At 41.4% G+C, this 15302-nt stretch overlaps 1 protein-coding gene across 3 annotated transcripts; it reads right to left on the bottom strand.

Annotated features, from left to right (window-relative positions):
- Positions 1 to 2211: 2211 nt before the first annotated feature.
- Positions 2212 to 14924, bottom strand: LOC121593641 (E3 SUMO-protein ligase ZBED1-like). Of its 3 annotated transcripts, none has more exons than XM_041916202.1 (4): positions 14631 to 14924; positions 14050 to 14320; positions 13876 to 13955; positions 2212 to 3424 (listed from the first exon to the last, which is right to left on the bottom strand). In XM_041916202.1, exons 1-4 carry the CDS (start codon positions 14679 to 14681, stop codon positions 2276 to 2278), a joined length of 1551 nt encoding a protein of 516 aa, XP_041772136.1. In that variant the 5' UTR covers positions 14682 to 14924; the 3' UTR covers positions 2212 to 2275. The 3 variants fall into 3 exon arrangements, with proteins under 3 accessions (XP_041772136.1, XP_041772137.1, XP_041772135.1); XM_041916203.1 differs by lacking the exon at positions 2212 to 3424 and adding an exon at positions 7836 to 8968; XM_041916201.1 differs by lacking the exon at positions 2212 to 3424 and adding an exon at positions 8978 to 11853.
- Between the last annotated feature and the right edge of the window lie 378 nt (positions 14925 to 15302).

Genomic DNA, 15302 nt, shown 5'->3' with positions numbered 1-15302 from the left:
AAACGTCATGCATGTCAATACTGCAATCATATCGTGTGTTTGCTTTCACACGTGCGAGAATATATATTCGTTTTTTATTACGCTATTATACAATGATGTCTCTATTGAATCGATAGTGCGGAGCCGTTGGTCCGGAGCCGTTGATTCGTCGCCGGCTCCGGAACGGTGTACCCGAAGCCGGCTCCGCAGCCGTTGGAACGGAGCCGTGAATGCCGGCTCCGGAGCCGTTGGTGTGGAACCGGCTCCGGAGCCGGCTCCGAAATTGTCTGGAGCTGGTCGAAGCCGGCTCCGGCTTCGGAGCCGTTTTGCCCATCACTACAGTATACCAGACTCTATTTTCGTTTGGAAAATGCTGTCGATCAATTCCAACGGTGCGGGTGATGGAAGCAAAGGAACTGTACGAGTTGACAACGGAAATTGTTCAGGAAGCAAAGGCGTGATACTGCGACTTTTTTCGCCGTTAGTCCGGAGACGGCTCCGGAGCCGTTGGTGCGCTCCGAAACGCCCATCACTAGTATACTGCAGTGAACCCTCTCTTATTTGACACCTCTCTTATTTGAACATTTTCCACAGTCCCTTCATTTCCAGTACATTTTTGTCCCTCTAATTTGGAAAACCTCTGAAATCTGTGTCCCTCTTATTTGTGTATGGTGTTGCCATGGTTATTGAATGATGTATGCTCAAATTGGCAGTCGTGTACGCAGTTTCCTATAGCAACAATTAAGGCTGCATACTAAATGTTCTATCTCTTTCTTGTTTTTATGGAACTTTCGTTCACTTTCAGCCTCTGTAATTTGAAACCCACTCTTAGGGCGGTGGCAGCGCTCATCCGGTTGGATTTTATCGGACGAGATTTATATGGAATTTGACAGATAACGTCGGACGTGCGATTTCGTCGTACGACGGAATCAAAAAAATTTGATTCCGTCGGATCGTCGCATCCGATTTTATCAGTCAATGTCATCATGCAGTTTATGTAGGAACAATATGACATTATATTTTTATAATGGCTAAACCATTCAAATCATCAAAATTTTCGCAATTTGAGCCGAAATAGCGTTTGACAAAAGCGTCCGATAAAATCGCATCGGATGAGCGTTGCCACGGCCCTTATTCGACAGTCCCATCGCCTCTCAAATAAGAGATAGTTGACTGTATATGCTGCGAAAAAAAGATTCTCTCACTTGCACTATGTGTACTTCGATTTCGTTCCTGGGCCCATAACCTAAAGGAGTTTAGGGAATTGCAACTACTCTTGATGAACGATGTGAACGGAATAGTGTTTTATTAGAATTAATAGAAAGAATTAGAAGATTAGAATTTGGCATCGCGAAAGTATTGAGTTCATTTGTCAATTTTAACGACTGGTCCTATGCCGTCGTTAAACAATCGACTGTCAAGAGCGTATGCGATAAAAAATTAGCAGTCGTTTCATTGTACTGCTCGAATTTTCCCCCGTGTTTGCCTATATGTGTCATTTCGAGCAGTCGATGACTGTTTTGACGATTGTTTATTTTAACAGGAATGAACAACAAATGAACTCGGTTAAACCAAAATGAACTTTAACATTTTAAGCGCTGCGTCATATGAAATCGCATGACGGTTTTGCTCACCGCTCAGCTTTGTATCTGAGGCTCAGTAATTCTCTTGATAACGAATGAGGTAGGAAAGAGAGAACGAGTACGACATGTGTTACGCCGCTTATCGCAATGAAACAAAATAGTGATAACAATCGCTCGAGAAATTGTCGCTCTCATAGCTCTCTTGCCATGCGCTATGTGCTCATTCGAAAAACTGTGACGTCAGGCCGGCGGTCAAAGTGTTAAACGACTATTAAAATATGTTCATTTATTCGCGATGCCGGCTATTATTTTTAAGTGAATTTCGAAAACGGATGTTGTGTCTCCTCCAACCCTTTAGCTGAATCTGTCAGATATTTCACCTGTCAAACAGTTCATTTCGCTGTATATTTCACCTCATGTAGCCGCGCGGTAATAGGCTATTTCTAAATCAAGGTTTACTACGAAATGATATTCTAACAAGTTTTGCGTTCAAACCTTGTCGTGATTGTCTGTGTCCAGGTACCAGATACATGTTCGGCCAACAGAGAAGGGAGTGAAGCCAAAAGTGGCGGGGGCGTAAAGCAGACATTTCGGACATCGACACCCTACCAAAATGTCCAAAATTCACTTATCGGAAATAGATGTAATTACATTATACAATATATTTTATTCATGTATGTTATTTTGTACAAATTCCTACTTGATAGCAAAGCCTAGCTTAGTTGCGTTCTTTTCACATGACACGTAGCCTTGCGAATTCCTTGCAAGTTTAGCCGCTGTTTGGATTGCTTCAGCTTTTTAATGAAAAAGTCTTCCACGTCGGACCGCGAAACGCTGGCCCGGCGCGTGCTTCCTATAACTTTAAACAGATGCAGCAAGTTTCGGCGACATCTTAGCGGCACCTTTCTGCTGTTACCCTTACCCCTACCGGTCCAGCTGCACTTGTTGACAAACACTTTGTCGAATAGTAGATCGAGCGCTACCAGCATACGGTTGGCGCAGTTCGTTTCCGTGATGAGTGAATTTAGCCAGTTGTACGTTTCCTTAAAGTATTCGGCGTCAGCCAGGCGTCTGTCGAATTCGTTTAACTCCTCTGCCTTCTCCATCCGCGTGAAGCTGAATAACTGCACCTCGTCCGAATTGATGTTGGCCGTTCCGTTTTGTTGCGCAGCTGCATAGTTAGGTTCGCTGGCTTCATCGATCGTGTTTGGCAGATTGAACGGGATAGGCGAATGTGCCGAATCGTCGTCCGAATGCTCGATAAAGCTGGGCTCTCCACCGCCGGTCGGTTGAGATTCCAGCGTGCTCTCAATACTGTGTAGCTTGTTCATTATGTGCCGCTGCAGATTCAAAATTTCACTTACTATCCTTTGCTGCTTCGTCAGGAATGTGTCCATTTTTTGGTCATGCTCTTTGACAAACTTTTCGAAACACGGACAATGTGTACATTCTTCTTTGGAGTGAGTTGGTGGGGAGGAATTTTGCTGTGTATCTTCCTGCACACTTGGCATGGCTGTTTGGGCAGTGGGTTGCATGGTAGCGAAATTTTTTACACGTATTCTGGGATTCAAAACATTGCCCGGTTGCGGTGGTGCCGCTACTCGTTTCAGCGCTCGTATCTGCTCGATTGGGACACGTTGCAGCTTTTGCACTTGGTCGGCAGATACAAGCACCGGTTTGGACTGAGGTTTCGATGGGTCGTCGTTTAGCATTCGGATGATGTACGTACATTTTGATGACTCCGTACTTTGGACTCGTGTTGTAGATGGCTTAACCGTTTTTTGTGTATTCTGCCTTAACAATGGCGAAGAAACACGGATAGCAGGTGCAAGCTTATTAAGTAGAATGTTGTCGGATGAAGACTGAAATGATAAATAAAAGCAGATTTTAATTACCTAGTTTTACCGAGTAGTTCCATGTAACAGACCAATGAGATTTTATTTAATTATCTATCTTTTTATTTAATGTCGGAGCCCTAATGGAATTCATGTGATCTTCCTAGTTATTGTTGGCGTCAAACAAAGCGGGTCGAACAAGGCTATAGAAAATAATGATCGTGTCTAGAAATCCAAGTTCGTAGCCACATTCCTTTGAGTGGACGCTGAAGATGTACACTTAATACATAGTTGTTGGATGTATGGCATATAAAATGACAGATTGATTTGTACTGCGTAAAAATAAAAACAGAGCCTATAACCGAGTCTGAGAATTTTGAATTGAAAAATTGAAATTGAAATAGAAATTTAAAATGGAAATGGGAAACCGCAAATGAAGGCAAGGCGACATCCATTGAAAAGTATTGTAGATCTAGTAATCGTGTAGTTGACAAAATGTAAAAGGCAGATCGCAGTAGTCTGTAATAGCATGAACCAATAATTAAGTGTAATAAAACCTCCAGCTAGAAAGGACGTCTTTATGTTATGGGTCCAGACAACCAGAAAGAAGTGGTGGTTGACGGAATCTCGCAGTTTTCCCGAACACGACACCTAGAAGTTTAAGGTCTAAGTGCATTTGAAAGCCTCGAAGGTATGGGACGCAGCCGTAAAGGATGTTCCAGCAAAGGCTTAGTGAAGTGGCCAAGTTCAAGGAAATAGACGCCAAGGCCAAATCGTTGCTGGTGAGTTTCATCTCGGATCTTACATCTTGGGATATATACAAGAGAAGTCCACGGTGTAGGAAATGAGGAACGTTCTCAAAAATACATTGGCCAAGAATACCTCGGGAAGACAGATGGTTATACGAAATCAGATAACTCGTCTTAAGTTGAAGAAAGGGACATAGTCGCGCGTCCACCTTCAACAATTTGAGGATCTGGTTCGGCAGCTTCGAGTAGCTGGATCAAAGCTAGAAGAAAGTGATTTCTGTTCTGTCTGAAGCTTAACCCTTCTGGAGTCCTACGAACCCCTGATGACTGCATTGAAAAATCTTCCCGAATCTCAATAAACTTATGAGTTAATGAAGACCCGGTTGCTAGATGACGATTGTAAGCGGCCTGAAAGAATGAAAAAAATTTAAGATAAGCCTATGGCATTCGTTGGAGACAGTCGAAAAAGAAACGGAAGCCAACAACGGAAGTGAAGCGTACCGACCAGCATCGCTATCTTGGTCACACCATTGAAAGACGTATGATCAGCAATCAGGTACGTGAGAGAACGTTGACATCGGGGTGCGCATGAATCCGAAGAAAAATACCGTGTTTGCTCGTGATATAGAGAAATTGATCGAACCGTTGATATACGTCCAAGAGGGGGAAGCGATCAATGACGACAGGAAGGAGTATCCTGTTGAACAACACATCAGAGAGAACTTCTCGGCTGAACCGTTTGGCTGTCGTTCGGCCACGACGGCTGTCGTCCAGTCGTGGCTGACCAAGATGCAGACAGACGTGGTATCGAAGGATACGCTCATCTCGCAGCAAGAAGCGGATATGTTCCTTAATACTCTGGGCGCTGGTATTTTGCAGCAGCTTTCTGCGGAGAAAACAGTACAAGATAAGAGAGCGATGAGAGCGTTTCATTGGCTTACGATCGTTCACTCTCTTTCCGACCCTCACGTACGATGCCACTTCTGCAATATGCGCTCTCTCTTTCTTCCCGCTGCAATGCGCTCTGCTGAGAGTTGCTGAGAGACCAATCACAGAGAAGGAGAGTGAACAAAGCTGTGATTCCAAAACGAGCCACACAGCGCCCAGAGTGTTAATAAGCACCAGATCATCTGGAAGAGGATCAACAAATTCATGGAGTACTACAATAAGATGATGGACTTCGGCGAGGGTCTGATTTCCAAGAACCCACCGTACATGATCTTCTGCTAGTGTCTGAAAGCACTGAGGGTCTGACGTCCACGGTACCGAAGTACATGATCTTGTGCAAGTGTCTGAAGGCACTGAATGACGACTGGGAGGAGCTGCACCACATATGAAAGAACAAGCAGGAGCACCACGCAGAAATTGAATTATCAGCTGTTCAATCGCTACGCTTGTCAGGCCAAGATACTTCTGCGTCGGCGCTAGTCAATCGGGAGTAGGCTGCGCATCAGCTGAAGCGTCACGAAGCACCATGTTGGAGGCGAACACTGAAAAGTACAACATGGTCGTGTATGTGGTCGATCAGATGACGAACAAGAAGCAGTTGATGTAGACGATTGATAATCATCAACTAGATTTTGTTCAAGGTATGGCTAAAACTGTTGAGCAAAATCGGAGTCGATGGAGAGGGAGTATTGTAGATCTAGCAATCGTTTAGTTGACAAAATGTAAAGGCAGATCGCAGTCATGTAATAGCCTGCGTCTGTAACAGCATGAACCAATAGTTAGTTGTGATAAAACCACCAGCTAGAACGTAGTCTTTAAAAACCAATCATTCTTTCAAAAAATGTTCATACGTTTGTTTTAGTAATTAAAACTACAGTCTATTTCCGTGATACGCGGTTCCCGAGGAATCCTCAGAAGTCAAATTTGTTGTTTTGGCAAAACTACATTTGATTACTGAGTTTTTTTTTTAATAAAATTTTATACTTTTAACACTTTAAAAGCGCCGTGTCATATAAATTCGCATGACGGTTTTGCTCACCGTTCAGCTTTGCATCTGACGCTCAGTGATTCTCTTGATAACGAATGAGGTAGGAAAGAGAGAACGAGAACGACATGTGCTACACCGCTTATCGCAATGAAACAAAATAGTGATAACAATGGCACGAGAAAGTGTCGCTCTCATCGCTCTCTTGCCATGCGCTACCTGCTCACTCAAAAACTGTGACGTCATGCCGGCGGTCAAAGTGTTAAACACTTAATCATTTATTTGATACAATTCGCGCAGTATATCCTTATATTTCTGGTTTTTATTCTTCTTTTTGGCACATCAATCGCTGCCGGTCAAGGCCAGCCTGTATCCACTAGTGAAGTGGGCTTGGCTTTCAGTAACTTATTGTTAGCACAGCAGGATAGTCAGTCCTACGTATGGGGGCACGGTCTATTCGGGACTTGAACCTATGACGGGCATGTTGTTACGTCGTACGAGTGGATTTCTGGCTTTTATGCGGATTAAATTGTTTATCATAAAAACAATTTATACTTCATTGAACAATTCTTTAAGAAAATTCTACTGATTTTACATTTGATCTCTTAAATTTAGAAAACCACGTATCTCCGAATCCGCATACGTCGAAAATAGACTGTATATCCCTTAAACGTACAGAGCTATGGCAGTTGAAGTACATCATCCCTGATATTGAGTACGTCCCCGAGCTGTGTATATCCCTGTCTTTGGGTACGTTCCGAAGCCTGAAACAAATAATTGTACAGGTCTCCAAGATCGAAAACAGCACATACTGCTCTTCCAGGCCAAACAGCGCCGTTTTGAAGAGTCAGATGAATAGCTGCTGGAGCAGTTTTCCCAGTCGGGGGACTTCCGCTTATTCTACAGGAGATTGAAGGAGACATGGAGCGGGTTTGCTCCTAAAACCGTAATGTGCTTGGAAGGAATTCTCCTCACAGATGAGTGGAAGGTGATCGAAAGATGAAAGTGTTACTTCGAAGGACACCAGAATGGAGCAGAGGCAGAAGAGAGGCTGGCGCAAGTGGCAGAACAAGGCAACCACCACAGCAGTAACAACAGCGACAGCATTGGTACAGACGACGAGGTACAATCCAATCAGCTCAATTTCCAAATCCGCGTATCAGCGAATAAGAAATACCGCGTATCTCGGGATCTCTCTCTTTCTCTCTCCCTTTCTCACTCACCCTGTCTCTCTCTCTCTCTCTCTCTCTCTCCCTCTCTCTCTCTCTCTCTCTCTCTCTCTCTCTCTCTCTCTCTCTCTCTCTCTCTCTCTCTCTCTCTCTCTCTCTCTCTCTCTCCCTTTCTTGTTGGCCTGCTCAGAAAAAGCACGTCGTCGTGACATGGTCTAGTCAACAATCGTTCTCCCATTCATGTGCAGAACTAAGGGTCGCTGTCGACCACCTTCTTGATAGATCATGAGTCTAGCAACCTCATAACATGCCCCAGCCATCGTATCCTGTCAGTCTTCACCATCAGAATGGTCGGATCATCGTACAGCTAAGCAATAGCTCGTGGTTCTTCCTCAATGTGAATCAATGTGCAATATACCTCACCTCCGTCAATTCAATATACAGATTGTTTTACTGTTAGATATCTGAACTTGGAGGATAACTACTGTTTCAGCATGTCAATTAACATGTCACATAGAACTACATAGTAGACATAGAAGATGCTGATACTTCGAGTGTAGATGACCAAGGAAAGCATGTAATATATATGTGTTTATTATTTTATTTTAAAAGTACATTACATTTTGTTTCCTATCCTACATAACTACTATACATAACCATAGCATGTTTCACTCTTTCATTTGTACAGTGTAAAAGTTGGTCTCGTTCGACACTTTGATCGCACCAGCCCTTTCGCTTTCAACCGTTCTTTGGCATGTTTCAGTTTGTTCATGAAAAACGACTGTATCATATCCTTGGTTACCTTGTCCTCATGGGTACTACCAACAGATTGGAAAACTTTCAAGACATTTTGATAAGAAACCATAGCTATTTTTCTGCTTTTTTTAGATATGCCCGTCCATGAGCATGTCGTTAAGAATGTCTTGTCGAATATGGCGTCGAGCACAGTCAACATTCTATTGTTAGGATCCTCGTCAACAATTTGTATTAGCAGTTCATTCGTCAAGTTTCGAAAGTAGCTTTCGTCCTCCAAATCTTTATCCAACTTTTCGAGCCCTTCAAGGCTGGCAACGAGTGGTTGATCAAACGAATGAATGGATTTGTCAGGGTTTTTATTCGTCTCTTCAGCGTTTTCATTATTGAGTAATGTTTTAATTCGTAACTCCATAGCGCACATACGATTCATAAGATTTTTTTTATTTTTCAACATTTCATTTGTGGTGCGTTTTTGCTGCGATCGAATATTGATTAGCAACTTTGTCTGTGCTCTCAGCATCGCTGTCATTGTTTTGCAATTTGAGCAGCGTGCTTTGCGGATCATTTTCGATTCTGATATGCCGATATTGCTCGCTGAAACGCTTGACGCAGGGGTTGTTGTTTGTTTGGATGTAGGATTTTCAATGTCACTATTATCATCCTGTAATGTATGTACGATCATTGAATTGTTCACAGAAAAATCAGACAATGATTCGTCCGACATAGTGATTAATGAGTCCGCATCTTCAGAAGTTATCCTTTGGAGTTCCTGCTTCGACCGTTCTACTTCCTGATAAATACTGTGCTTGTGGTTTTGTGTTTGCTCGTTAGCATCTGTGCAGTTTAATCGGATTTTCATTGGATTGCTGGGTACGCTAACCCTGTGATCAGGAACAACACTAAGCTTTACATGCCCTTTGGCATCGCGTGTTTGTACTATTTTGCAACGTATTATTGATGAGTTCTGTAATAAGATGAAATCACCGTTAGCGTCTTACGGATTTTCTTTTATTTTTGCACGATTAGTTGTCTAAATTAAATTGAAATTACATATGAAATCAAGTATTTGCTACTCATATAGTTATAGACGTTGAATTGAGCGACCAGCTCCAATTCGTTTAATCCAGCTATACCTCAACAAAACAAGATTATGATATGCTACCAATAGGAATTAGGCAGGCCAAGACCTACAAAGAGGCCGATGGAAAAGGATAAGCAAAAGGAAAAGAGGTTTCATTCCCCTTAGCAAATCCATCACCACCAATAGTTGGAACGGTTATACGGCCGCTGTTTCCATCAAGACCATAATATCACCATGGAGAGACCATCAATCACACCAAGACCAGAGAGTGCTATCACGACATCAGAAGTGACACACCCGGCTCACTCACATCTTCTAATTGCTAAAATCCACTATGCAGTTTTTGTGGCGTTGATATCACGGTCCGCCACAGCTTAACCGAATGTTATGGATATACTACGGAACGCATCGCCTGCAAACTGGACCATTGAGGAGCATGGGCACTATACTCTCAACAGGCAAGGATTGCTAGCGAATGCTTTAAAAAATTTTAAATTATTACTAACTTTCATAAAGAACTTCAACCAAAACCATATGTAAATCAGACACATTTATTTAATAAAATCAACGGATAGCTGTAAGTAAACCGAGACTAGCCGATATAAGATAATTGTATGCTACAAATGGCTTTGCAATTATTGCATTGAACTAAAAAGGTGATTGAGGCCAATCGACTAAAAGTCACTATAAAAAAGCAATAAAATCCATACTAAGACTACGAAGTTTCAATACCACCAATCATTTCGTTGCTCGGAAATTCCATCGTAGAATAATTATTTAATACAGGAACTTTGCGGATGTTTGCGAATTTATCAAAACTCTATATTGTGCATTTAACGAAGGAGTTAGTTTTAGTTATCATCATAATTATTTTATACTTAGCAATAAGTACATCTCGAATTCTTACGTCAAATTCAAGTCTTAAATAATAACATAGGCTATCAAAAGTCTTCCAACTTTGCGTTGTCATAGTTTTGCTGAATGAACAAAAACTCGTGTACATTCTTGACACCCAATTTGCAGCGTTTTTCTCGGTACAATCGGCCTGCTTTGGTATACATTCGATCGCAGGGTACTGCTGTCGCTGCAATACAGAATCGTTTCTGCACGAGATCGTACAACTTGGGGTAGTTATTTTTTTCCTTGTGCCACCACAGCAATGGATCCTGATCCAAAGCTAGTATATCTGCCTTAAGATATCGATCTAGTTCTGCTTTGGCAGCTGCTTTCGGACTGTTCAATGCTTCAGCTTGCGGTAAGCTACTTACAAAGCTGAAGAAGATTGAATTTGTTGGCACTGAGCTCTGTTGTTGAACCTTTGGCGAGGGAAGCTCATGGTACATGTACATGGGCGAAATGGCTTTGATGATCGCTTCGGAAGCTGACTGAAAGTTTTCCTTTTCCTTATCCAGACCCTGTTGCTTTATTCTTGGATCTAAAATCATGGCCTGCAACACATGCTGGTCATTTTTCAACGGCTCTAATCCAGCGGAAATTCCGCTGATCAATCGCGAAACCATATCCTGCATATCTGGCTTTAAGTTTGTTGTGCCTCTTTGAAACTCGATCACTTTTTGCTGCAGTAACCTTACAATAAGTCCCATTTTGGAAAGCGTAACTAAGCTATCAGACGATACATGTTTGACGGCTTCATCAAAATAGCCTAGAACTTGCACGGAGTGTTCAACGGTACTCCAGTCGTTAGGCTGTATGTTGGTAGTTACAACCTGCAACGAGTTCATGCATACAAGGACAGGAATTTTGTTTTGCCAAAATCGATATAACATATCATATGTTGAATTCCAATCGTTCGAATTGTAGCACTTCAGTTTCGTATCCTTCAGATTCAAACTATCTTGCATTTCTAGCAGAGTTTTTGTTGCAACGTCACTTTGTCTGATATCTAGAATAATTTGTTTTACTTTCTCGTACGTTTGCATTATGCTATCGGTAATGGCGTTTTGCACTACTGTATCGAGACCGTGTGCGAAACAGTAATAATGCTGCAGACCTAGTTTCAAGCATGCAGATTTCATGTCGCTCACATGGTTACTTGTCAGACTGACGACTTTGCCTCTCAGGGCGAATTTATTTATTACTTTTTTAATCCATTCTACTATATCCTCATCAGCAGTAGACTCCTTAAACGCTAAGCATTCTAAAAGATGTGACGTCGGCTTACATCCTTCTTGTAAGAAGTGCGCAGTTATAGCCTTCAAATTCGTATTGTTTGAGTTTGTCCATCCTTCTATCGTTAGCGAGATTGTTTCCGCCTTGTTTAATTTGAATAAAACGCTTTCAACAGTTTCGTTGTAAACCCGGGGAAGCAACTCATTGGTAAGATATTTCGTTGACGGCATTTTGTACTGCGCGTTTAGCTTACTAACGAAAACCCGGAAGTAATTTCCTTCGATCATGGTAAAAGGATTGCAGTCTTTAATTAACGCAAGCATCAACAGCCGGTCCAAGTTGTTTGAGTTAAATGTGGATTGCGGTCCAGCAAAATCAGCATGTGACGGTTGACCATTCTGGTCCGAAGTGACAACAGATACATTCGTAGGTGTTGGTGATCGTGGTGATGTTGCATCCTCGCCAGTTGCAATGGGGAATTTAATCCCTGCATGAAACGATCTCATATGGCGCGCTAGGTTCCACGTTGAGCCGCGATTCATTTTTATCATCTTTCGACAGTACCGACAAATTCCTCCTCCAGCAGTTTGTTCAAAATGCATCCATGTTACTTGTTTCAAGTACTGCTTTCTATGTGTCTAAATTGTAATTAAATTGAAAGCAAAAATCCTCAACAATTAGAGTATGCACAGAATCGTCAAGAAAAAGGAAGAACAGTTTGTTGTATAATGCTCATTTGAGAGATTTAACTCACTTTTGCAATGTTTAAATCAATAAGAAAGTTATGAAGAATTTCTTATATCTGTTCAATGGGAAACTTGGACTGAGATGAATTGTCTCAACGCATACATGTTAGAATGGTGACAGGATAGTATTGCCTGATGTAAGCAAGAGAATTATTGGAAAGGGGAGAACTTGCATGGATCGTCAGTCGTTGATCAGATCGTAATAAAGGAACCTCGTTACGGAACAGAAGAGTTCTGGTGTCAACGAACGATCGCCTCATCACTTTTACATTCAGGTTCGTGTGGTGGAATATTACGACTAGTTGACTGTAGTAAAAGGCAGGCCCGCAATCTATTGGCATTAGCAAACCATTTAATTATGGTGGCATGCTAACCTCTCACGCATAAATGAAATTGCACATGTCCTTGTAAGCCTATTGCTTTAAATTATTTACGAATTTTCTAAAAATTGATGCGTTATTGACTGGAGATCACGCCTGGGCTTTTGTGCAAAGAAGATCATTATGGACCGGACAATAATACATAAAGATCACACATGAACGCAGACTACAGAACCTGATTATATAAATGTATGTATAAAAAAATAGTCATAGTAATAGCAATAAGTTTCGCTTAAAGAGATTTGAAGTCTCGCCACTACATTCATCTCTTCAAATGTAATCATACTGATAATAAAAAATCAGTTTCCAAACGTATGCATAAAGACAATAATTCACGTAGAGGCTCTTTGATAACAAAAAAGGCTTAGAATAATAAACAAAACCTTAAAATTAGACTTCGTAAATTAAATGCTAAGTTATTTGACCATTTTTTAAATATGACTGTTAATAATGTTTGTCGCGGTGAATTGTGGCTGATAGAACTAACTCTGCAGTAACTCAAGAGGAAAGAAATTTAGGATATAGTAAGCGATATAGTATATCCCTTCTCATGACGATACCATTCCACAAATACTCCTTTAACGAGCAAACTTTCGCATATAATGACAATTGCGTTCTTCATTATGAACGCTAATGTTGGACAGAGAAGTTTAATATGAGTCTTCATCTTCTTCTTCTTATTGGCGTAAAGTCCTACGCGGACATGCCGGCCTACACAGGCTCTCGAGACTTATTCAGTACCACCATCAGAGGATATTCCAAGTCCTTTCTTCGGGGGATGATTCAAATGAGGCTTGAACCTATGACGGGCATATTATTGAGTCGTACGAGTTGATGACTGCCACACAGAACCGCCCCTTGATATCAGTACTATAGGCAAAAAGGATCATTTTTATATTTGGATCTCGTTAAAAAAGGTAAAATAATTGATATTTGAATTCGATTTTTGCATAGTCGTGTTCATAGCTCCAAGATAATCTAGCATGGTTTTTGCCCATTAAAGGACTTTCAATGCAATTTTTATCGAAAATACCTTTCCGCATAACGTTTTTCGTATAACGAGTGAGTCACTGGAAAGGATTGAACTCGTTATGCGAGACTCCACACTATGTGTAAATATGGTTAACTTTGAGATAGACTGGGAATCCAGCAATTATGTAGCATTCGTTACCAATTGTTCCCATAATGTATAAATCTAAATGCTCTACAAATACTCCTTATAACGCAAAGTTTCGCACAACGAATACCGATCAACCGATCGGATGATTTGGATTACTCGTAAACGATTTAGGATCCATTCTCATTGCAATTGAATTTAATGGAAATGTAGCTCTAAGTAAAGTCATGTAAATTGAAACGTAAACATTTCCATGCTCAAACCCTGGACAAAAAGACTGCAACCGACCAAAATGGTTTAAAGACAGATATATGAAAAACGCATTTTGTGCCTTGAAAAAAGTAACACATATTTGCAGATATTACTTATACTAATTTAAGATACGAAATAACGAAAGATTTCTGTTCAACAACTTACAGAATTTGGCAGCCTTTTCGTTACGCTGCTTGAGTCCTCTCCTGATTCTTCGTCGTCACAGTTTTTTCTCTTTGCAGTACCTGGAAGTATGGTCGAGGAAATTTGTAAGGATATTACGGTTTTCCTAATCGTATTTCAAAACGTGAACTATACAAAGAGCTAATTGTAACTCACTAGAACCAGCTGCCTCAACGGCTTCAGCATTTAAATCACTCTCTTCTGCAGTTGGGTGTTCAGTCTTGACGTCTTTCCCAAACGCATCGAGAAAGGCATTCGAAAACGTAATGCTGGTCTCGCCGATTTCCATTTCATCCACAAATGGATCTCTAGCACCACTGCTTAAGAAACCCTCCTGATGTGTTTCTGTTGCAGCCTGTCGCGTGTGGTCCAGGGAAATGTCGTCATCGATAGGTTCTTCTTTGAGTTCTGGCATCTCGGTGGAAACCTATTAGAAAAGTAAAAAAAGAAAAAATATTATTTTTATGTTTTTAACATAAAATTAAATGGAATAATTCGTGAGGAAAGAACATTGGAGGTGGTCTAGTTACACTTCCACAGTGTTTCCTATCTTTCTACTAGCGGCACTCAAATAATAAACTTCTTCGTTCGACTGCACCGAAATGGCAGCTGAAAAATCATATTCATGACAAAAAATTACAACAGAGAGTGTTGGTAGCTAACTGTTTTCCTCTAAACAAATTTTGCCTCAACGAGTTTGGGCTGGCTAAAGAATGGTTATTCGAATCTTTGATTACCGCTGGAGGTGCCGCCGATCTGGTGCTACGCTTGGTTTGTGAATTCTCCATGATTGTAGGTACGGAAACAAGATGCCAATCTGCAACACAGCGTCGACGGACTGGCACCACGGAATTTGGTTCTGATTTGCTGAACAATGGATTGTTCTGTCACAAACGTAACCATCCAATTCCACGGCGGATGAATACGCTTACGAATCAATCGTAATTCGCGTTAGTTTGATACAATTTACCCGAGGGCCCAATAGCTTTACACACGCTGAAACACGGATAGTTTGCAGATTGACAGTTGAACCTTAATTGTTGATGTCGTTCTTAGTGAAGCCGTGATTACACGGAACCAAAAGGTCTTCAGCAGCAACAGCAAAGCTGTCAAATTGAAAAGTAGGTTTTAAAATCGGGTACAGCAAAGCTCTACAGGTGCCGCTGCAGATCATGTGCATTGCGATCATTCTATCTCTTTTGCTCTTTGGGGGTAGTAGAAAAAGCAATAATAAGACGACATCAGAATAATAAGACAAGCATAAACATTGGTAGCGTCTCGTCCTAGGGAACGGGGAACGGTTTGAATTACCGATTTTTAATGGCGAAAAGCAACGCAATTGCTTCAAAACATGAGTGACATGCATCGTAAGCTTCACGCGTTGAGCGGTAAAAATCGAGCACTTCAGG

This window comes from Anopheles merus, chromosome 2L (assembly GCF_017562075.2).
Source record: "Anopheles merus strain MAF chromosome 2L, AmerM5.1, whole genome shotgun sequence".
Lineage (NCBI taxonomy): Eukaryota > Metazoa > Arthropoda > Insecta > Diptera > Culicidae > Anopheles > Anopheles merus.
Note: the sequence above shows the minus strand (reverse complement) of the source record. Positions and strands in the feature narration are given on the sequence as shown.